This window comes from Tubulanus polymorphus, chromosome 4 (genome assembly GCF_964204645.1).
Source record: "Tubulanus polymorphus chromosome 4, tnTubPoly1.2, whole genome shotgun sequence".
In the NCBI taxonomy this organism is placed as follows: domain Eukaryota; kingdom Metazoa; phylum Nemertea; class Palaeonemertea; order Tubulaniformes; family Tubulanidae; genus Tubulanus; species Tubulanus polymorphus.
In genome coordinates this window covers 544,913-567,714 of record NC_134028.1, presented here as the reverse complement: position 1 = coordinate 567,714, position 22,802 = coordinate 544,913, and the positions used below count along the sequence as shown (strand labels likewise).

Here is a 22,802-nt window from a genome sequence, read left to right as displayed (position 1 = left end):
CACAATGATTAGAATGTCGGAATGTTGAGTGGATTCAACGGTCTTCATATTTCAGGCTAATTTTCAAGTGATTCGTTCACGGAATGTATCGTCACTTATGGTTGAAATCAAGCGTATAATACTATCATATAAACAATGCCCGTAGAAAGATATTAATAATATTTTGCCGCATCACGGTTAGTATATTCACATTGATTATTCTAATGTTTATAGAACGCGGCTGTGAATATTTGGCTCAATGGCTTCACTTCAGCTGGACAATCATCCGATAAACTTATCTTAGGTATCCCTACGTACGGACGCGGGTATACAATGGCGACGTCTAATTACAGTTACGGGGCTGAAATTTCTGGCATGTCCACTCCTGGTGATTATACCAAGGAAGGCGGTTTCTACGCGTACTACGAGGTATGAACTGTTATACCTTAAATATTACTTAAATGCATAAATTACAATGGAATAATTATTGTTAATCAACATTTCTGTCTTTATCTCTCCGAATGTTTTAGATATGTGGTCTCCGTAAAAACGGCGCTCTATTACATCTTGTTAGGGATCCATTTGTCGTATTTGGAAAGACGTGGGTAGGATTCGATAATCAAATGAGTATTTTTAACAAAGTACGTGATATTTATGGTAAAACAATTTACAATTTCCTAACACGTCCTAAAATCATTATAAATAATATTATAACGAATTCCGTATTTAAACTGTGTTTATAGATGGGTTACATAAAGTATAAGAATCTCGGAGGTGCAATGATTTGGTCGTTACCGTTAGATGACTTCAGTGGTACTCAGTGTGGACAAGGAAAGTATCCATTAACCAAAGTTATCGCTAGAAAGCTGCGTTTCTACCACGAAACTGATGAATCCAATATTAATCGTCCGTAAGTATATAACTACTTTATTATCATTTCTTAAAGTGGCAGCCATTGATTTATTTGACTTAGTAACGTGTATTCTACGATAGGGAATATTATTGCATTTTTCAGAATGTTCAATGGAACAATCCTCATCGCTTTGTTTGTTACACTAGTTTTGGCCGTACACAGGAAGTAGCGTGACGTCAACTTGAAAACCAGTGAATTCTGAACAAGAAATACATTCATCTACTCGTCAGATAGTAGCATTAAATCACGCACAAGAGCAAATAATGCTATAAAAATATTATTTTCGCGGCCTAATTTTGCCTAATTTTAATTATAGTACTAATGCACCCTCGATACGCACATGCTACACTAAAACACGTATCTTATTTCCATCTTTAGAGTTGATAATAAATGTGATCTCTTTATGATGTGCGATATATCTTGATTTGTTTTATTCTTTCTTGGCTTTTGGAAAAACGTAACCGGAATAGGTCCCCTAGACCTTCACCAAGAACCTTAGTGTCTGATTACACTGGGATCGTCGAGAGACGTAGATCGCTGTGGAGACAGCCACACTACAGGACTGGTCGAACCTACACCACAGACTTGACTCTCGATGCAGGGCCACGACAATAGTGTGATGGCTTTTTACTAGTTACATCCAATGAATGAAGACAAGAATTTCACGAGTTTACAATAAGCGAATAGCATTTATTTCGTACCCGAATTATCAAACTTATCGCAATGCAGATACAAGTACACAGGCGCCAATCAAAAACGAAGCTTTGAAGAAAGCCGTGGGAACGTATCTATTGATATAAAACAAGTTCCTTTAGTACACGATATTGCTACAAGAGATTGAGATACGTTTTTTACATCTTTGTTTTTTTAAATCTTAGTAATGAATAAACGTTACGACAGTATGTTTGTTTGTATAGTGTGTCGCGCATGGAATATATTTGCAATTTAAACTATACAAACTGTGTTTGGCTTGTGCTTCTTTCATAGATTTTCCATATGTTCGGTAGTTTATATGTTTAGTTTGTACGCATCGTTTTCGATGATAGTTTCTATACAAACAGATCTACTGCAAGAACTAAAGAATTTATAAGCTTTTGAAAACTGAACTTATAAAATACACGTATAATAGACACTTGATGACGTATATCAGTAGAGGTAAATATCACGGATTATAGAAATATGTTAACGACACAGGTTTCGTACCGGAAATGACATCATAGATCTAATTATCGACAAACACCTAGGCCTATTACACAGACTTCTAAAATAAGTACATCAACAATATTTAATCGATATATTTGTTTAGAAAATATTATAAAAAAAGAATTTTTACAGCGAAATATCATTTATTTGAATATTAATACGTATTTATATATATATATTTTCATATCTGAAGAGATTTTGGTGCATCGATACGTAATGAAACATTTTATCGTTTGGCCATAATATTAATCTCAAGATGAAATGTGCTGCGAAGGGAAATTCTTTTTAGAAAATAATTGGACGTCATTATCGCCTCAGAATTTACAAGGGATTTACAAGGGAGGCCATCGTTTAAAAATCAGCATCCACTAACGGATTTGCCTCTTTATGGCTATTTGGTCAGAAATTCCTTCCACACAGGCTGCCAAGGAAAATCGCTTCGTCACAATAAGATGTTTAAAATCAATTGGTTTCCGTAGCGAAATTGCTTCCAATGTTTACGTCGCGAATTACTTTAGAATATAGATGCAAAGGTACATAGGAAACACATTAATATCATGATATATAATGATTGGTTATTGTGTCATTAGTTGTGAAAAAGGTGATGACATATTTCACTTATGAAACGCCTTCATAATATCAGTCGATTATGGCATCGATGACGCGATGGTAGCGCCATCTTCAGTCGACCACTCAAACGATATGCCTTCAACTTAAATGCGGAATGATTATCACATGTATACAGATATATATATCAATCATATTTGAATGTTGTTCTCAACGAGTCTCTCCTCAATTCAACGGTTCAACATAAGCGATTACATTTCCACCTTTAATATTTGGAAATTCGCATTGAATATGTCGACGCACTCCGTCAATGATGACTATAGAAGACTGTGATGGGGTTACGATGAATTGTCCGAATATTCCGCTGTTCACTAGAGCTCGGTTTTTTGCATTCCATTTCCACTGCTCCGGTTTAATCGCATCTCCCACACCTGAAAAACCAACACATTGTTTTCTATACAATGCACAAGTATAAGCAGCTACTAAGTTATTTATCAAATGTCCTTTTTTCGATGAATTTCCACGAATTCGAATCTACGAAACGTATTCCTATGTTTTCGCAAAAACTGTATTTTGAAAAAAAGAACTTCAATCTCCAAAGTTTCAGTTAAATCTTCACCGATAAACCACGTGAATCTGGTAAAATTAGATTTAAACAATACCTTCAATCAGCTCCACGTGCGCCGTTTCCAGATTCATAAATAGAATATTATTCTGATCAGTAGAACTCGCGAACATGTTGTAACTTCGCCCGTTATCCGACGGAAAGTATGCCATGTCGCTGATATGAACATTCGTAAAATCATCGAAGGAAAATTCAATTTTACCTAAAATGGAATGCACGATATTTCTGTCAGTGTATCAAGAAGTGATGGGTGGATCGCCGGGTAGTCGACTATTTGGGAACTAAGTGAAACCGAGTATCAGTCGGGACATAGCGAGCTTCGTAACCGAGCACGGTCGCTGTAGATCAGACCTAGTTACAAGAAATCCAACACTGTGGGGATCATGCGTTAAGACTAAGCGGTTATATCAGCTCCAACTAGTCGACTAACTACGAGAACCAGAGTTCGCCCTAGTTCCTGACATTTACACAATTTCAGCAGTCAACCGGCAATGATTGTTTCAGGGTATCAGTCATCAATGAACTTACCTTCTTCGGTTACTTTCTGAACGGAGATAGCTCCCAATAGCGGATCTACACTTACAATATATTTCCCGTCTGGGGAAACATTTGGTGATCCGGGTACCGGTGCCTTTTGCAAAATCTGATCAGTTACGTAATCCATGACGAGTTGTAACGCGATTTTCTCCTGACCAATAGGCGCTTTGCATTCGATCAGTATTTGGCCACCTAAATAAACGTACAACGATCATGTGGCAAAATGAGCCTTACTCCAGATTTTATAGAATTATCAGTAAATCTTAAATTCGATTCGTAGGATGCAAACATTTACCTATAGGCAGGAACCCAACGGATTTGGGAACGCAATTAAATTGTTTCAGATCGATTGTGTTAACGTATTGCATTCGTGCTAAATCCAATTTATACAGCGCCATCTTTTCAAAATGTGTCACGTAACCATGTCTGAATTTATGTTTCAAATCGTCACTAGGTGGCAGAAAAACGTCTTTTAACTGAAACAACAAAAATCAGTTCTTTAAACATTTCTTTTTTTCCAAATTCAAATATTTGCATCAATCTTTCATTCAATCTGTTTGAAATACACACCAGATCAAAATGGCGACCCATCGGCTGCGGGTGAACCATTTCGTGATGTAGATCTTTACTGGCGTCACGGACCGCGACGAGTAACTTCGATCCGGAATCTTCGTTCGCGTTCCAACAAACAACCCACACTTGATCGAGATGTTCGATATACCGTAAATGAACCGGAACCTTTTCGGTTTTTATAACCTATTGATGGAGAAACGACAGATTATGAACAGCATTACATAAAACAAGTCGAGTAGTTACACGACAAATAAACCAGAGATATCCCACAATAAATAAAAACTTTGCCTGAATTTGTTTTGGGATTGCTTCGTTTATGATTACACAAACCTTTCCATCAACGCTTTTTGCGAGATTCATATTTCGCGTTATTCAGCGACTATTACCTGAATCGGATTGAATCCATTTTTGACGCCAATTACTACAACTCTATTCAAATTAGGCTGACTGATGTACAGATACGTGTTCTTTACGTTCACTACTGATCCCCAGGAGCACTGACCCTCGCTTTTACACAAAGTCTTCAGATCGTCACCAGGGGGAAAGCGGAAGTAACCGTAGTTCCAGTTAACGGTATGGCCCTGGTGACAGTGTTGAGGCTCGTACACTGTGTAACCATTATCGTGAAATACTACAAACCGTTCAAACGATTCTTCGGCTGAAAATCGAAAAACAAAATTTGTTCCATTTTCAAATGATACCAAATCATTATTCAATTCATAATTATTATATCATAACTATTAAAATGAAATAAATTTTATGTACATCAGAAAATGATTTCCCGATTTTTTAAATGAACCTTCAAAGATATTCGGACCGTATAATCTACTTATGAAACATGTAAGTTTTCAGTGATTTACCCGTCATTATCTGATCTTTAGTATCAGTAATAAAGATTGTAGAAGTATCCTGTCCCTCGCCAGCGATATTCGTTCCTTTGCATTTATAAGAACCGATGTCCGTAGAATAATTAGCGTGTTTTATACTAAGTACTGTATTACTACCTGAAATAAAAAAAACATTTTTTTCAAATTCAGTAAGTGGCCCGTGACTGCGAACTATTCACGGATGTCGCCATCAGCGATTTATTCCTTGCAAAATGTTTTCTTTCCTGAGAAATGATTGTATGTATCTAGAAATCGTTATTCCGGCCACAACCCCCCCCCCCCCCCTCCACCATACTACTGTCCCACTCGGCAATAAAACATCAAAACGCACTTTGCCAAGTAAGAATTTATGAAATACTGGCTCGTGAATCAGGCACGCGTTACCTGGACCCATTAACCACAGTCACGCACAAGGTAAAATAGCGGAGTATGAAAAATAGATATTTATGATGTGATCATTAATAAACATATCGAGCGGTCCTGTGACTGGAAACATGGCGTCGTAGAGCGTTTATATATACTTACTGTCCCATGTGTATAATTTATGATCGGGATCATCGGGCAGCGGTAGGTTGTTTTTTTCCCAGGATATTCTCGGACGCGGCAAACCGTCGGCGTGGCACCGTAATGTTACAGTACTACCGGACGGGAACACGTGATTGTTAGGGGCAACACGAACCTTAGGCGGAACTAGAATATAAAATAACAATAAACAGAAATATTGCGAAGACGAAAGGTGTGTCTACTTAGTCAATATATTTAGTGTATTTTCGGGTTGATAGTTTGGTTAAAGGTAAAACTACCAAAGCTAAAGGTTTAGGTCGATATAGCTCTTTCTCACTGATATGATCAGGATAAGGTATATATAACTTAAGATTGATTCTTTATTATAAATATAGTCAAAGGAAGGCTTTATTCAGAATATCGATAACCGATGAAGCCACAATTTTGCTGCAAAAACAATTATCTATATATGAAATGTTTCAGTGTGTTGTTTTAGCCTCGAGGTTATTAACAGTATTTCTGCGGACGACAAGACTTCATCTTACCTTGAACTTTGATGTAATGGGTTTGCACAATTTCTGGATATGCAGTATCGTGACAGGAATAGTTTCCCATGTGTTCTAGTTCTAATCCTCTGATGTAAAGTGATCCATCATTCAGAACCTAATAAATGAGTTAAATTGACGTCGCTTTTTAATGAAAACAAACTCGGTTTGATATTTGCGGGGATTTGACTGAACGTTAATTGTGAACTAATCAACGCTTTCTGCGAAAACCTATCAATAATTCACGCAACGCAGGCTTTTAAATTCAGACCTGTAACTGAGATTTTATCGTGAGGCGTTTTTGAAGCGTTTTTGAATCTCTGAGGATTTTCAAAGTATCCACAACATCGACAGATGTGACAATAATCAGAGAGCGTGTCGATTGCTGCTGATAACTCTTTAGATTGATTTCTGTTGGATTAGAGTTTTAACTAAAGCGTTAGGTATAAAGCGAGTATGAAGAATTATTGCTTGTATCTGATTTCAGCGCGGATGATGATATCTACTAAAATGTCACAACTATGAATAGAAATAAACCTCTTTTCTAAGAATTCTCGCTATATAAATAGCTGCAGTTTCCAGACCCCTGTAAAACAGATTCAAGCTTTAGTTCACCATAAGATCGTTTTCATTCTTTCGTTGATTGTTTGATTATGTTAATTATTTTCTTGCAGCTCCAAATATGCAAAGTTTAGTTCACCTGGAATCAACCAGTTTTCTCAGTTTTGATAAGTAATTTGTTTTATAAATATGGCTCCCTGGCAGCCTCCGTAGAAGTCGATGAAATCGTTACGCAAATTTCGAAATTTGATATAAAGCAGTCCATTAATAATTAATTGATTAAGAATTTTAGATTGAATTAAACAAATTAATATACGTACGGATATAGTGTCATCCATTACTGCTGAAAGGTCGACATTATTTCGAGTCCAAACCACTTTAGTTACACCTTGAATATCGCAAGACAGTTCTAGATTTCCTCCAACAGCGGAAACAACGGTAGGAAATTTCAACTCTTCGTCCAGCGTCAAACGGGAAATGTCTGAAAATAGAAGTTAGATTTTCAGATAGACCATAAAGCCCAACACACACGGCGCAGGGAAACGAACATCTCGGAAACATTGTTCCCGAGATCTCGTTTGTCGTAAATGCACACGACACAAGGAAACATCCGGAAACACGTTTCTGTTTCCGTGTGTCGTATGCAGATTAAGGTTTTTATTTAGTTTTCACTCAACAATTTCTTTTATGATAAAAATCGCCGCAATCGAGACTTACACGCGATCAATCGACTGAATGAGTCACTGGCATGTGAATATTATGCACGAGTCTCTCACTGATTCAATTGAGATTCATCATCGGATTCATGTTCGTTTTAAGAGTTACAGACGGCTTCTATTCCGGGGGTTTGTGGAGGAAACTCGCGCCGAGTCCCGCGCCGGATCCCGCGCCGGGTTCCTCGCCGAGTCCCGCGCCGAGTCCCGCGCCGAGTCCCGCACCGAGTCCCGCGCCGAGTCCCGCACCGAGTCCCGCGCCGGGTCCCGCACCGAGTCCCGCGCCGAGTCCCGCGCCGAGTCCCGCGCCGGTCCCGCGCCGGATCCCGCGCCGGGTTCCGCACCGAGTCCCGCGCCGGTCCCGCACCGAGTCCCGCGCCGGGTCCCGCACCGAGTCCCGCGCCGGTCCCGCACCGGGTTCCTCGCCGAGTCCCGCACCGAGTCCCGCGCCGGTCCCGCACCGGGTTCCGCGCCGAATCCCGCGCCGAGTCCCGCGCCGAGTCCCGCGCCGGTCCCGCACCGAGTCCCGCGCCGGGTCCCGCGCCGGTCCGATCCCGCACCGAGTCCCGCACTGAGTCTCACAGAGTCTCATCCGTTCTTGTTGCTGCCATAACAGCATAAGCCGTTATCATGTGTCGTTCCCCGACGTCGTAAAATCAGAAAAGCTTATCAATAACGAACAAGCCGTGATTACGATCATAGCTGAGATTATGTCGTTCGTACACAGCGACGGATATCTATATATATATATATATATGATTCCTTCTTGACGCAGCCGCAGACGAGATACGACGTTGTATAACGTGTAATTTCTGCCAGTTTACAACTAAATACGTATAATTTAGGTTGGAAACTGCCGACAACGCTTAGTTAGATTGTTAGAGGAAAATTTGACGTAATCAAGATGGATTTTGCAATCGGTTTGATTATTCTGTGTTTTTTTGTTAGCGGTGTTTACGAATCACTTCATTAAGTAGATTGAAGAATATCGAGATGAGATTTTAAGACTCAAAGCTCGGAATTATTGTAGATTATTCTGTGGCTGTTAGAAAGTGTTGTATATATATATATATATATTTATATGAGTGATGAAGATCAATGGTCTGTTAATAACATGCTATAGAACTCACTACGCACTCTATCATTCACCAGAATCATCCAGCTACGAATAAAACACGGTTTTAACACCGGGGTAATGTCGACACGTTTCCGTTATTGAAGCGAGAGATAAAACTACACAGAATTCGACAGTTCGCGCGTCGGAACCAAAACCCGAGTCTGATTTTATTCTTTTTCTTATCGTTACGCCGTATTTATTTCCTCCGCATTTGAAATACAAAAGCCGGTAAAAATCAGTCGTTTATTTTCACAAACAGCCTTTGAAAAGAAGAGTCGGGGATAATGCGAGCTAGGGTTAGAGTATGGAAGGCGAAAACTACCAAAATATATAAACTTTTTACTATCGAATGATGTATGGCCATGTTTTGGTCGTTTTCGTCTTCCGCGATAGAGTTTCAGCACAATGCAAATAATATTACAAAAATGTTTAGGTCACAAATGGCTTACGAAGTTACCTCTGGGTAGGGCTTATCAGGATTCTATGGGCCAGATGAAGGGAGCTTCTCAATAATTTTTTCACAAGGTTTCTTTAACACGATTAGAAGTGTTTTGCCAGTAACATCGTTAAACTGAGGCCATAGAATAACTCTGCGACAGGTTCTGAATGGCGCGTTTAAAATGTCTTTTTATATTCTTCGCAGTGATATTTCGTGCAAACCAATTACATTTCGGAAATGTAGCTATGACGACAAATCTAACGGGGACTTTGCGCGCAATCGACTATTTATAGGAAGGAGGACAATCGATGTCGCAAAACGGCTACGAAAGGCACCAAAAATCCTCCCGACGACGCTTTAAACCTCCGTATCTAAATACACGATCAATAATCACTCGTTGTTTACTTACTAAAAGCCTTAAAGAATTCGTCGAGATTGATCTGCCCGGATTTATCGCTGTCATCGAATAAAAGCAAATCAGATAGGCCACAAGTCTCTGAGAGTCGTTCCAAATGATCCTTATGTTCAATATTCTGTAACTCTCGCCCGCTGAGATAACCATCCAGATCGTCGTCGTAGTACGTGAACATTACATTGGCCAGGAACGGTTTGCCTAAACAACATAGAAAAAAAAACAAGCAAATATTATAAATTTAGTGTCAAATGATTTCAATTTTCATTTTCCATTTTGCGATGATACTCGTCGTTCAGTATGCGATCATACATTTTCAATGCAATTTCAAATTGTGCATCAAATATTGAATCATTCGCAATTTTTCGAAAATAAATTTCAAGGCAGACACAATTTAATATCGAAACCGTGCGATAACGTTGAAATCACTGGTGATAATGAGGAACGAGGGAAATGTGGATTTAATGATGTGTGGCTATAGCGCATCACGCGGTGCTCTTCAGCATCACGATAGCCAGATACAGTGAAGTATTATTTCCCCCCTAAATTGCGCCAGAATGCCTACATGCGCACAACTGATGGAATCTCATTAGTAGAGCTTGACATTCGCAATTAGGATCGTCGCCGTTAATGTAATGGAGAGGTATATAATTTGACCGATAAGAGCTACCGTGGATACCGGTGGAGAGCTGGTGTGGATACCGGTGGAGAGCTGGTGTGGATACCGGTGGAGAGCTGGTGTGGATACCGGTGGATGATTTCCACCGCAGCTCCGGTTACAACACGCATCACTCTACGTAACAGAATCACACGAAATCTCGCGGCCAATTTCGTTCAAAGTGTTTCAATAGAATTCACGTTATCGCGGCTCAAGTCGAGGAGGCGGCAACTTGAGGAAAGCGGTGATTATTGTTCCCTTCGTACTTTTCTCATCCGTTCTTTAATTTCAATGAAAATCTTTAATGAACTAAGATCCTTTTAGTTTCATCCTCGACTTCGCTCGATTCAAAATTCAACCCGAATTTTTTGTTTTGAATACTTTGTTTAAACTGATCGAATCATTTTATTCAAAAGTTACTGAAAAATATAAAACTATGTCAATGAAAGTAGTAAGATATCAATAACATTCATAAACAGAACAGTTTGTTTTTACCGTGACGTAAAAGCGAAAAATAAAACATGTTTAAGAATATCGCCAGATATCGAGTGTCATATCTCTCTTTTTACCCGAATCACTTTCAAAAGTATATAGTATTGGGAAGAAGAAATGAAATGGCGCGCGAGCAGCAGCAGCAGCAGCAGCAGCAGCAGCAGCAGCAGCAGCAGCAGCAGCAGCAGCAGCAGCAGCAGCAGCAGCAGCAGCAGCAGCAGCAGCAGCAGATAATAAATGTTTCATCTGTGGGTAGATGTTATGCTAATGAAGTATTCATGTATCGCTTACCTCGGATTTCACCTTTATTTGACTTGTCGCAGTTTTCCTCTCCTATCCGACTGCAGTGATATGCTATCAGGTTGTTTTTGAATTCTGTCAGTTCTTTAGCGACGCATTTATCGACGGGAAACTCGGAATCAGTTTCAGCAGCTCCGCTACTCGATTCACCGCCGGTTTTCTTCTCCGTGATTTCACCGCTGTTTCGGTCGTCGTTTTCCTGTTCGATGTTCTTCTTTCCGGGGAGTGGAATAATCTTTTTCTTGATTACGATATCGTCGTTTCCTCGCTGGAGGAACTCTTCCAGTTCTTCCAGTCTGTGGCTGTTCTCCTTTTTGGCCTCTGGAAATTTATCAAAAATTAAGAATTCATAGGTAGAAGCTGGTTATTTACAGCGCCTCAATCGAACATTTATAATTTTATCTAAGAAAAACGTCGCGGAAATTTCGATTCTGAAAATTTTTCAAACAACCCTCATTTAAATGTTAATTAAATTCTACAAGCGTGTATTCGTCATGTATAAGAGTTTGGTGATTTTAAGTCAATTTAAACTTCCTATCTGGATGTCATTATCGTATAGTTATTTCAATTGACGTTTTAAAGACGTCATTAATGACAAAACCTATTAATGCCGGATAACAGCAATTTAGATTTGCATATTTTGTTATTTTGCTGAAATACTTTATCCTAGAACTCATTGTCTCATCTGATATGTTAAATGATGGGTACGTCTGGTATTCACCGAGTGTCTATGTGACCGTGACCTTTAAACACGTTTAGAGCGCGATGTTTCCCGCCATTACGCACATTAAACAATAAACGAATATAAATGTATTGAATGCTCGGTATTTCTGTCGTTTTGCGGTTGTTTTCATTGACAAGATTCACTTAGTTTAACAGTTTTCTATATTATATCTATCGTAAATTGAATACTTGACCACGAGTTTAATATTCATCGCCTGCAGCAGCTACAGCCAAGTGTCAACTACACACATACAAGCGCGATAAACCGTTACTCTATTAATATCGGCGCTTATCGGTTGTGCGTGGATTATTCTGGTGTCAATTTTCATCGGGGACTCGACTACTCTCACAGAGTGGTTTTAGGATTAGCTGAAATGCGCGCGTCTAACGCAGATTCCAGCACACAGTGATACGACGCTATATGCAGAAAGTTTAGTTTCCTGAAGAATCGTTATAAAAATAATGGACTTGAATTGCGCGGAAATGGCTTTTAATCGAGTGTCATTAGTTATTATTCAATTTTCACTCGATGATTCACACTATTTATACAAAACACGTCGAAACATTTTAACTATTCCAAATGAGAATAAATTGTGAGTTGTGCGCATTTGTTCCGATGATTTGACTGAATTTTTATGATATCGAGACTTTGATTTTGGTGTTAAAACCTCTGTAGCAATTGTAGATTTGGCTCGAGTCATCTAAACAATAATCGATAGATGAACCGTCGTTTAGAGGTGTTTTATATAAGATATCTAACACAGAAATATAAAAATCTCCAATAAAACATACAGCATATAAATCATAGATATCACCTGCTGCCGTCTCTGACGGGGTAACTTCCTATCCAAATAATCTACACATCTACCCCGCTTAATTACGAACAATACGCAATTGCAAAGAGCTAATTGATTTCCCTCAGGTAACTTTAAACCTAAATCATCAACATTCTCTGCCCGCTAACAACATCCTTTAATTATCCAACCTTAATAGCTTTGCTCCGTAATTTCCACTCGATTCTGCTTCTTCTCTCAACATCAAAGTGTCCGTTTTGATTACACCTAAAATTGAAGCCTCTCTTATCGTTGCCTGCACTCGCTAGGACTGATTGAAATTCAGGCATCATTAACTTTTACCCGACAATAAAAGAAAACAACTTATTCTGTATGTGTTGTATTTCTCCTTCGCGCATTCTTGGAAAGTCGACAATTAATAAGCCAGATGGGCGTAAGCATTGTGTAAATCTGGTTTTCGGAAGTCGCAGAAAATACGGTAAATTGTGGAGTAAATGTCACAAATAACTATATCGAGTAATAACATCTCGGGTGCGTGCGAATATGGAAATGTGTGTAATGGTTTTATAAATGAATAAATACAAGTGAACCCGGCACTGCAGTGACGCACGAATAACACAGGAATGTTCATATGATTTATATCAATTGATTATACGTTATAGCTGACATTATCGATAATACCTTCATCTATCAAACCTACCGAACGGTCTGGTCCTTTCACGACTTCTCGTCAGATGAAATTCTAATATTGCGGATTAATATAAAGACCCGATGTGAAGCCGAGCGGCCGCGTTACTTTTTGTGCAGTTTTCATATTAGCGAAAACACGATTTCGATATTCTATTTCTCCCGAGATCGATAACTTTCCACCTGACCTACGACATAACGGAGCTTGCGCAGCGCAATGTCAAAACATACTACAATGTGTCCATAGTTCGTGTCTATCGGTAAGTCTTGGGCGTTTGGGCTTTACCATTACGGGGGAAGAAATAAAGCTAAATTGTTCATCGACTTCGAGAGCTTTTCATTTTCTATTATTGCAAAACAACATTAAAGATTGAATTTGTTTTTCTTCACGTTTGGTAATTAGGTAAAGCATTTCACGGTTCTCTTAATTCGTGACCCAGTTTCCAGAAGGTGATGACCTTCGAGTGGCGGTTAACGCAGGGTGACAAAACAAATCGATGAAGCGGAATGAAACAGACAGGTTGTCGTCACACACGGGCGTGACAGAAATATCTCTTCTTGTCACACATATCTCCTTTTTTCTGCTGTTTTTCCGATCACGAGCTCGAAGTAAAAGGGGATTTAGAAGCAAGCAGAACGAATAACCGCTGACCCGCAGCAAAACGGCGCTGACTCGCAGCAAAACAGATCCAATTTGTCGGTTAAATACGGTTGATACAAATTTCTGAAAGCATCGCATCGGTTCGCGATGAGTCCGGTGAGTTTGACGCGCATTGAAAAGGTTTTCAGTACCGTACTCTGATTAATGCAAATTTCTAGACGAAAGACTGCGGCCACAGTGCAACTAATTCATCATTCCGTTATCTAATAAAACCAATGTATACTAATGGAATTGCATTGAAATACTGACAGTCCCGAAACGTCACTGCTGCGCCTCGCATCCCCCGTCAAAGCTACAGTTATGACAGCGGGTCGCGGAACACACCGACAACACTGAGAACGTTTGTCGAAGAAATGAATCAGTTTTTCGCTGATCGACCGACAGACCTCCTACGACTATCAACATTCCTATTAATGGTTTCTAGCGACAGAACTTCCGTTGAGAAAGCGATTTAAATCTCACTAGATAAAATAAATTAGGGGTTAAAGAGGACACCCAGTACCTGTCTTATTTTACACCCAACTTTGAAACTTGTTCTATTCAGCCCTACTTCGAAAAGATACATTTTTAATTTCCACATTCAGACTAGATTCCCGTTGATATATTGAAGGTCTAAATTAATGACAAATTTTGAGAACCATATTTGATGTTGAAATGGTTGTAAGAGGTGTTAGTGTAATACATTTCAGCTTGATAATGTTTTCAAATGAAAAATGCGCGAACCTAAAATCTGAAACCCACGAACACAGCCCCACACCCCACATCCCACATCCCACACCCCACTCCCGAGGCCCCACGCCCCGGGCCTGGCATAAGTGAACATCTATCTATGTATCATGTGGCTGCGGTGGTGCATGCATTATGAATTACACGCTCTCGAGGAGGGAGAGTTTTATATAAACCCGCATTGAGAATTACCTCGGTTAATCTTCATTATAAATGGGAAACAATATCCAACCAAGTCCTGTGACTTGCCAAAAGGGTTCTGTAATCTGAAACGTCGGTAATAATTAATGATGAACGAACACGCTATCAGAAATATCAGAGGAGGAGGAGGCCACACGTTAGTCGAGATGTATGTAATCTATCCAAGCAATCGCTACACGTATTATACCTGCAAATAGTTTCACAGATAATTCTTATTTAGTCACATACACTTTTATATGGAATATTCATCGTCAAAGATGTAAAGCTATAATAATAGATATAAACTATGGGAACGTGAAGATTTATGTAACGAATAAACATGTAAACATTGTCTTGTAGGCAATTACTATGCCATGGACAATGATAGATTTGTTGATGATGACTGGTTTCTATTCCCAATAACGACGGTTTGCCCGATCGATGACCTATTACCCCCAGCAATGATCAGCTACGATCGATGCATTTAATCAGTGGACGAGCATATTCGTGACGTAAGCAGTCTTGGTGCAGTACGTCGACAAATTTGATCGCAGAGACCCCCGACTGGCAGCCATTGCGAGTTACGTAAAATACATTTTGCAGATTATTAGTTGAAATACCGTGTTCCAAATATAAGCGTCGGCCATATCGACATTACTGCTAACAGTCAGAAAATGATTGAGCATTTTGTAAACATTTCTGAAATGATCATCATCAGCTTGAACACTTTCAGAAATACTTAGACACAGCCTCTCTTAACGTATTTAATACTGATACATTTATGATACGAGATTTAGTAATTCCTAATGAACGACGTGTAGAAATAAAATCTAGTTGAAAATAGTTGATATCGAAAATACATAACAGAAATCAGCCGAGCTCTGTTTGAAATAATGAAATATACAGTTTGATGAAATATTGACGATGAGTATAAGATTATATGAATACCATAACAATGTCAGGTAAAACTACTACATTTAGATATATGAAAAACAATCTAAGTCATCTAAAAGCTCGTAAGAAAATACAAAATAGCCATATGAACTATGAAGCGACAATTCTATTTGTAAACAGCACCAAAGCTTGGACTAAAAAAGAGACAAATATATGAGACTTATTAATGCAGGCGATGTTTGAGATTTGTTCCATAGGATGATAGGACAGGATATGATAGGACAGACGTCAAACTGACGATTACAGCTGAAAAGCTTTTCTCGTCTGCTGAAAGTGTAATGAGTCGGTGTTCATTTTAACGACCGAATTCGGCGTCGTGGTGAGTTTTATATAACGATTTACTGCCTCGATCGATGTGGAAGCAAACGCACTTCATTAGCCCGGCTTTAACTGGGGGAGATGTAAAAAAACATCGACGGTAAAAAAAAACACACCCGATATGATGATTTATTGGAGGGAGTTAAAGTGAGAGTGATGTCCCATTTCGTGCAGGTCTGACTCTCGAATGGAGCGCGGAGTAAAAACTGGAAAACGAAACTTCCGAAAAAAGCTTTATTCGAAATTCGAAATCTCAAAATGCATTTGAACAAAATTCTAAAGAAATGAATATTTATGTAAGAACCTAAAAGTAACGCAAATTCAGATTTTACCAAAAAAAGGAAACTTCATTTTTGCAAAATACGTGGTTTCTGTAAATCAAAATCAAATATCAAAACGGAAATGATACGGAATAAATTATTAGTGAGTTTGATATTCGGATAATATTTCAAATGATGAACTAGGAAAAGGTTTTTGTAGATTCATAAAGATTTTGGGCAAGAAATTTTGAGGGACATCACTGCGTTAAAAGTTGTGACCATCACTACGACATCACCGGTAAGTTTATCTGCTTACCTTGCCTCATATCGTCAAGGAAAGTTTGGAATCGTGGAAATACCTCCATTAACATCATAAGTAGCCGCAGCCTGAGGACCAATTGTGACAGGTGAGGTTCTGGAATATTTTTTTTCATAAATAATTATGGTTTGTTTTCGAAACATCCGTTCCCTTAACTCATAGTTTCCCCGAATTTGCGTTGATTGATTTTACAATCATCGTTTCAGTTGTAACTATCGAATAAAGTATTTTCACTACACGATGGTCGTAAGAAGGACACAAGCTTTGGCGCTTTAAATGTGATAGAATTCAGTGGCGATTCCTACCTAACTTCATAAGTCTTTCTACATAAACCGGCGTATTTCAACAGAAATCCCTCTTAAAATTGACATTACGATTCTTTATTTTCATCGCCAAAATAAAACTTCAAAGAAAAATGTCTCATCAAGTGAATAGTGATTTTAGTAGTAAATTCGATCAAACTGCGTATTATTATTCCGTTCACTCGTTCTGTACCCAGCTAATCTTGAGCCGTTAAAATCATTTGGTTCAGCACCGACAACAAATTCAAGCCATACGTTACAAAATTAAACCGCTATGTTTATGCGTCAAACAACTATTTCGAAAATGTTTATTTTCAAATCTGATAAGACAAGAATCATAAAGATTGTTTCCGGCAGCTCTTCTCGATTAAACGTCTCGAATTTCATCGTCAGCAACTTTCGTTTAGTTTCGTTGAACTTATTTTACACAAAAAATTGACTTTGTCACCAGTAAGAATATCAAATAACTCCGTTCAAAAATTCATAGACTTCATAGATTTCTGCAAAAAACTGTTGATTTATCTAGATTAACTTCCTTCGATCAGTGGGAGTTGATTTGAATTGTTTCTATTTACATCCGTCGTCATTTAAGACGTTTCAGTTCAGGGAAAGGAAATTAGTAAAGTTATAGAAGAGCCTAATTATGAATATCATCATGAAGAACCAGAAAAGTCACGATGAGATTTTCTATGAAATGTAAACCATACGTGTGCGACATGCTGAATGTTTATCATGCGCATTTATCGTCATATATCAACAGAACATAAACATAGATTTTACCTTTCAGATAGGCTTCCGGTGAACATTCTTTGCCGGTGTGGTCGACTCCGATGTGAATGTTTTTCACGCATGCCATACGATGTAATTCGCAGTGACTGGGATACATGACATTATCATCACCGCAAACAGGTTTATGATGATCTAAACACAAATCTTTATCCCCGCACACGCAAACACCCTGACCGTCCTGAGGGGCACACACGCGCCCTTGGTGACACCACACCCCTTCGCAAGGGTCTAAAAAATCAAAAGATATTTCATGTACATACAGCTCTATCTATCCTAATTTTGTAGAGAAATATTCGTTCAGTTGAGACACTCACCACCGCTATTGTCGTCCCCTTTTGAATGTTCGTATTTGTCGGCATTTTTGAGGAGTTGTTCAGGGGTCCACGACATCCAATGATCGCCTTTATCTTTCGACTTGATCTTTGTTTTGAATACGTCGTTTTTGTGCGCATTTTCTTTATTCCCTTCGCTCTTCGGAGCTTCCTGAATAGAAAGAAGAATATGCATCTTATGTTCTAAAAATTGCAATTCTTTTGGAAAATTATTGCACCGCATCTGAAAGTGGCTTCATCGGAAAAGGAGAAAGTAACCGTCGTTGAAGTTCTATCAAAGATTGATAAAAAGTTTGTTAGAATATGAAGTTTATTTTCGTAATTCTAATAAATGCTATTAAAAATAAACCTGCGAAAATGTGGAGAAAACGAAATGAATTAAATTTGCAGTTGAAATTGTGGTATGTGCAGCAAGTAGTGCGAAATTAATGACTGGTTTTATGGGGCGTCCTTGTTGTCGCCCGAACGACCATGTGCGTTCCGTACGGCGGTCGTGTGTAGTGTAGGTGTAATCATTGACAACGATCGGTGCCTGGGCAAAATATCGATATAAACAAATGAGATGCAGTCACTATGGGAACAACAGGGGAAAAGGGACAATAAGACGACGTATTGAATTTATTTCGCGGACAAATTTCCGGCACAGATATCGAGAAAACGCGGACACGCTGAGGTGTTCCTTCCTGACACTGGTGTTCCTAGCTAGCGAGGATCTGATCACTGATCACGGTTCTGTAGTCGATTCATAATGAATATCATTTTCATTCGGTCGACTGTTTGGAATTCTTTATCGGTAGATGTTCGCGTATTTTTAACTCTTGTACGCTTAGATCAAAATTACCGATTCTTAGCATGAAAATCTGTTGTACGCGTGATGAATTTTTTCAGCCGAAATATGTAAATAATGTTCACACATCTAGACAGCAGTTAAATTGTGAGAACAGAGAATAGATACTCGTGTGGACAGGCAGCACTTTGTAAACATGTATGTATATATATATATATAGAAGGATTTTTTGGATGAGATGCACGCACGGAATAGCGATATATAGCACGACATGAGTCACACGGGCCTGCGCAACGCGTCATCTCTCACCGGCTCCAGTAACTGGAGAACTGAATCATCATCAGATCCGTGCAGAGCAACAAGTTCAATCCGAAAACCGATTCTACCGCAATCACGGCCGCATCAATTATAACATTCTGCGTCAAATCCAATCATAAAAACGTCTTGAAATAGAATATTCTCGCATGAAGTCGTTAGAGTTCATCCCCCCTCCCCCACCGAGCACCCCCTCCCCCACCGAGCACCCCTCCCCTCTCTCCACGTATGGGAAACAGTGTCTTTTGCAATAGTTCCTAAGGTCAAGGTAAAATCAATCGATAATTGACATTGATGAATTTTAGAATTTATATTCATTTTCATGGTTTTCATAATTCAATACGCACACAGATATTTGTAAGGGTATGGCTGTATTACCGGTTCTAATATTGTCCCTGTTCATTTTTTTTTTTCATTTGAAGCATTTGTTTTAAGTAAAGTTGCATTCGGTTTTTGAATTATTCTCAATGATGAATGTGGAAACGGTATGAGTTGTGGTTAACGGACTCGAATGTTAGAGATCCACTAAATAGAATTAGTGTTATTACATTTGGTTGTCACTGGGTCTGCTGCGAGGAATGGACTCTGTCAAAGTGTGTAGACGAATCGACATTGACAGATTCATTAAGAATATTTTCAGCAGATATGGATGAAAAATATGAAATTTATGGAAAGAAAGTAAAGAATGAATCATCGACAATACATTGAGATAAAAACCCGTTTAAACAAATCCGATATAGAAATAATTGTTGCTTGTTTCGATGACAATAGCGCGGAATAAAGCAATTACTAAAAAACAATGACGTGAAAATAATTCAATGATTTGCGGCCATTTTGCGCGCATTCGTTCGATCTTACCTTCGGATAAGGCTTTGCATGGCAGCTTATCAACAGTAATCCGCAAATGATGCCAACCTTATCCACAAAATTAACCATTTTCGCTGGATTTTGAGGAGGGCACTTCGTGAATGTAGCGTTGCGCGTATTTGTGTGTCGGTATCACTCGGTTGCCTTTCTTTTTATTCGCACGTTCACCATTAGAATTAGACAACGGGTTTGGATACTGAGTCAGCTCGACGCTCACTCCGCGCTTACTGAAACAGGATAAATCAATATTCGAGATGGCATTCCGAACAGTAACTCGTATCAATAATAGAGGACACCACAATCCTGTTACCGTGGTAACAATAAGTCCTGATGGTTCTGATGCAGCATTAGCAGCAGCGAAATCATTCTTCGTAGTGGTGACTTTGAAGGGCGGGCTTATAATAGCTAAGGGTCGACTTGCGACTGGTTGCAACTGGTCGCACGGATGAGGTCGACCAGGACACGATTGTCAGAACAGTTTATATCGCTTGACTCGTCAGATTGGGGCGAGATATTCTCATTTGAAGTGATAATGATTTTATTGGGCGCAACATGTGAATCAAATAATTTGAATAGTCAAATTAACCAGTGAATTACATCTTCATCAGCTCTAGCCTCGTCATGTAGCAGCTTTCTGCATTTGGAGAACATTCCATCTAAAGTAAACATATTCAACCAGAATTTCCAATGTGTTCATCATCAGAGTACGAATCTTAGTAAATTTCTTAATCTTGTTTCGGATAGTGCAAAAAAACCATCGAGCGACGATGAATTTCCTAAGATTGATTCTTCATTCCTTCCAGAACCCGTTTACTTGCCGAGGTGGTGAGCATTTTGCGACAAAAAACGTCACAAATAAATCGTCAAATGGACGACGAGATCTGATGAATCGAATAAGGGATCGTGATGAGGCCAATTCGTTTGCTATTTTAACCCCTGGATACCCACCAAATACGTCCTTTTCATTAACTTTAGAACTAATCTACATTTGATTCGGGCGGAAATATAGGAAAACTGAAAATCGATGCCGAGTTTTCATTTAATCAATGCCGTGACTCAAAGATTCAATCACTCGACTCGCCTTCCATTTTTCCCTGAAACCGAAATTACTATGAATTTCGTAGAGTAATAGAGCCGAGAGCGCGCTGGGGTCTCGATAGCGTTAAACCCCACATAATATTAATCAATGCGCGTCTAAACCGTGGATGTGTAAAACGGTGGTCACGTGTTTACTACCGCTGTATGATCGGGTCGGTGGTCACGTGTTTACTACCGCTGTATGATCGGGTCGGTGGTCACGTGTTTACTACCGCTGTATGATCGGGTCGGTGGTCACGTGTTTACTACCGCTGTATGATCGGGTCGGTGGTCACGTGTTTACTACCGCTGTATGATCGGGTCGGTGGTCACGTGTTTACTACCGCTGTATGATCGGGTCGGTGGTCACGTGTTTACTACCGCTGTATGATCGGGTCGGTGGTCACGTGTTTACTACCGCTGTATGATCGGGTGGGTGGTCACGTGTTTACTACCGCTGTATGATCGGGTCGGTGGTCACGTGTTTACTACCGCTGTATGATCGGGTCGGTGGTCACGTGTTTACTACCGCTGTATGATCGGGTCGGTGGTCACGTGTTTACTACCGCTGTATGATCGGGTCGGTGGTCACGTGTTTACTACCGCTGTATGATCGGGTCGGTGGTCACGTGTTTACTACCGCTGTATGATCGGGTCGGTGGTCACGTGTTTACTACCGCTGTATGATCGGGTCGGTGGTCACGTGTTTACTACCGCTGTATGATCGGGTCGGTGGTCACGTGTTTACTACCGCTGTATGAACGCGCTGAATACGATACAAAACTAAACAACACTAAAATATATATTATTATCATATATTATTCATTTATTTACGTTATTTACATGATTTCGGTGTAAAAACTATCAAATATTTCTAGACGTGTTTGAATGACAAAATGATAGCAATTCGAGTAAACCGTTCAGAGACCGGACTGGAAACCGGACTGGAGACCGGACTGGAGACCGGTTCCGGAATCTGACCCGATATGATTTATCGCTATTTAAAACTTAACATGTATTCTCCAATAACACCAATTGTAAATGGAAGGAAGTTTGTAGTAAAATACTGTTTAAAACTAAAACAAGTACAGCCAGAAATTTGAATAGGTTCAACTAGAATAAAGACAAACATGAATCGTAGAGCACAGCGGTAATGCAATAACATGCAACCAGATTGTTGTACCGTAAAGAAATGCCACAAAAATGCCATAAACCGAGACAAGAACGTTTTTAGGTAAATTGATTAATTAAACTTTTCGCCGAAATGTCATCGTTGTAAATTGTGAAGTCGTTAACCACATTCTTATTCTAAATAAGGTTTTAAGAAAAAATTGAAAAAACAGAGTTTACGCGACATAACACTAGAAAACGTGAAGAACAAAAAACCCAACCCCGATGAACAACACAACATTAAAAACGATTAAAACCAGCTGTAAACTTTATAAAAGCTGTTTGAATAAAAAAACTAAATATAGTCGTTGGTCCCAACATCACAAATTAATCGCCTGCTATATTCGTTCGATTAAACATCTATAGACATGCGTTTCAACAAAAATCTATTTTGAATAAGTCTATTATATATATATACATATATAAATCTAGTAACTGTGCTTTTCTCTAAATCTGGCAAAATTTCTCAATTAATTTAAACGATATATTTACAACTGTATTTACACAAATTACATA

The 22,802-nt window shown here is 39.1% G+C and overlaps 2 protein-coding genes across 3 annotated transcripts; one reads left to right on the top strand and one right to left on the bottom strand.

Moving 5' to 3' along the window:
- The first annotated feature begins 80 nt into the window (after positions 1-80).
- LOC141904652 (chitotriosidase-1-like) lies at positions 81-1,174 on the top strand. The gene is made up of 4 exons (XM_074793283.1): positions 81-408; positions 510-620; positions 723-889; positions 995-1,174. Exons 1-4 carry the CDS (start codon positions 313-315, stop codon positions 1,059-1,061), a joined length of 441 nt encoding a protein of 146 aa, XP_074649384.1. The 5' UTR covers positions 81-312; the 3' UTR covers positions 1,062-1,174.
- Positions 1,175-1,584: 410 nt separating this feature from the next.
- On the bottom strand, positions 1,585-20,246 carry LOC141903858 (follistatin-related protein 5-like). 2 transcript variants are annotated; one of them, XM_074792208.1, is made up of 15 exons: positions 20,031-20,246; positions 18,053-18,221; positions 17,730-17,966; positions 11,017-11,346; positions 9,573-9,776; positions 7,215-7,375; positions 6,334-6,451; positions 5,810-5,974; positions 5,258-5,401; positions 4,784-5,055; positions 4,395-4,580; positions 4,120-4,300; positions 3,816-4,016; positions 3,325-3,489; positions 1,585-3,093 (listed from the first exon to the last, which is right to left on the bottom strand). In XM_074792208.1, exons 1-15 carry the CDS (start codon positions 20,106-20,108, stop codon positions 2,888-2,890), a joined length of 2,817 nt encoding a protein of 938 aa, XP_074648309.1. In that variant the 5' UTR covers positions 20,109-20,246; the 3' UTR covers positions 1,585-2,887. The 2 variants fall into 2 exon arrangements, with proteins under 2 accessions (XP_074648309.1, XP_074648310.1); XM_074792209.1 differs by having other exon boundaries at positions 2,959-3,093; positions 3,325-3,443.
- Positions 20,247-22,802: the final 2,556 nt, after the last annotated feature.

Excerpts from the sequence above, each read along its gene's own strand:
- LOC141904652 (XM_074793283.1), top strand. The coding sequence starts at position 313 with ATGGCGACGTCTAATTACAGTTACGGGGCTGAAATTTCTGGCATGTCC. Across the intron at positions 409-509 it reads GTTTCTACGCGTACTACGAG|ATATGTGGTCTCCGTAAAAA; the intron begins GTATGAACTGTT and ends CGAATGTTTTAG. Across the intron at positions 621-722 it reads AAATGAGTATTTTTAACAAA|ATGGGTTACATAAAGTATAA; the intron begins GTACGTGATATT and ends CTGTGTTTATAG.
- LOC141903858 (XM_074792208.1), bottom strand. The coding sequence starts at position 20,108 with ATGGTTAATTTTGTGGATAAGGTTGGCATCATTTGCGGATTACTGTTG. Across the intron at positions 6,452-7,214 it reads TAATGGATGACACTATATCC|GTTCTGAATGATGGATCACT; the intron begins GTACGTATATTA and ends CTCATTTATTAG. Across the intron at positions 3,490-3,815 it reads TCAGAAAGTAACCGAAGAAG|GTAAAATTGAATTTTCCTTC; the intron begins GTAAGTTCATTG and ends ATTCCATTTTAG.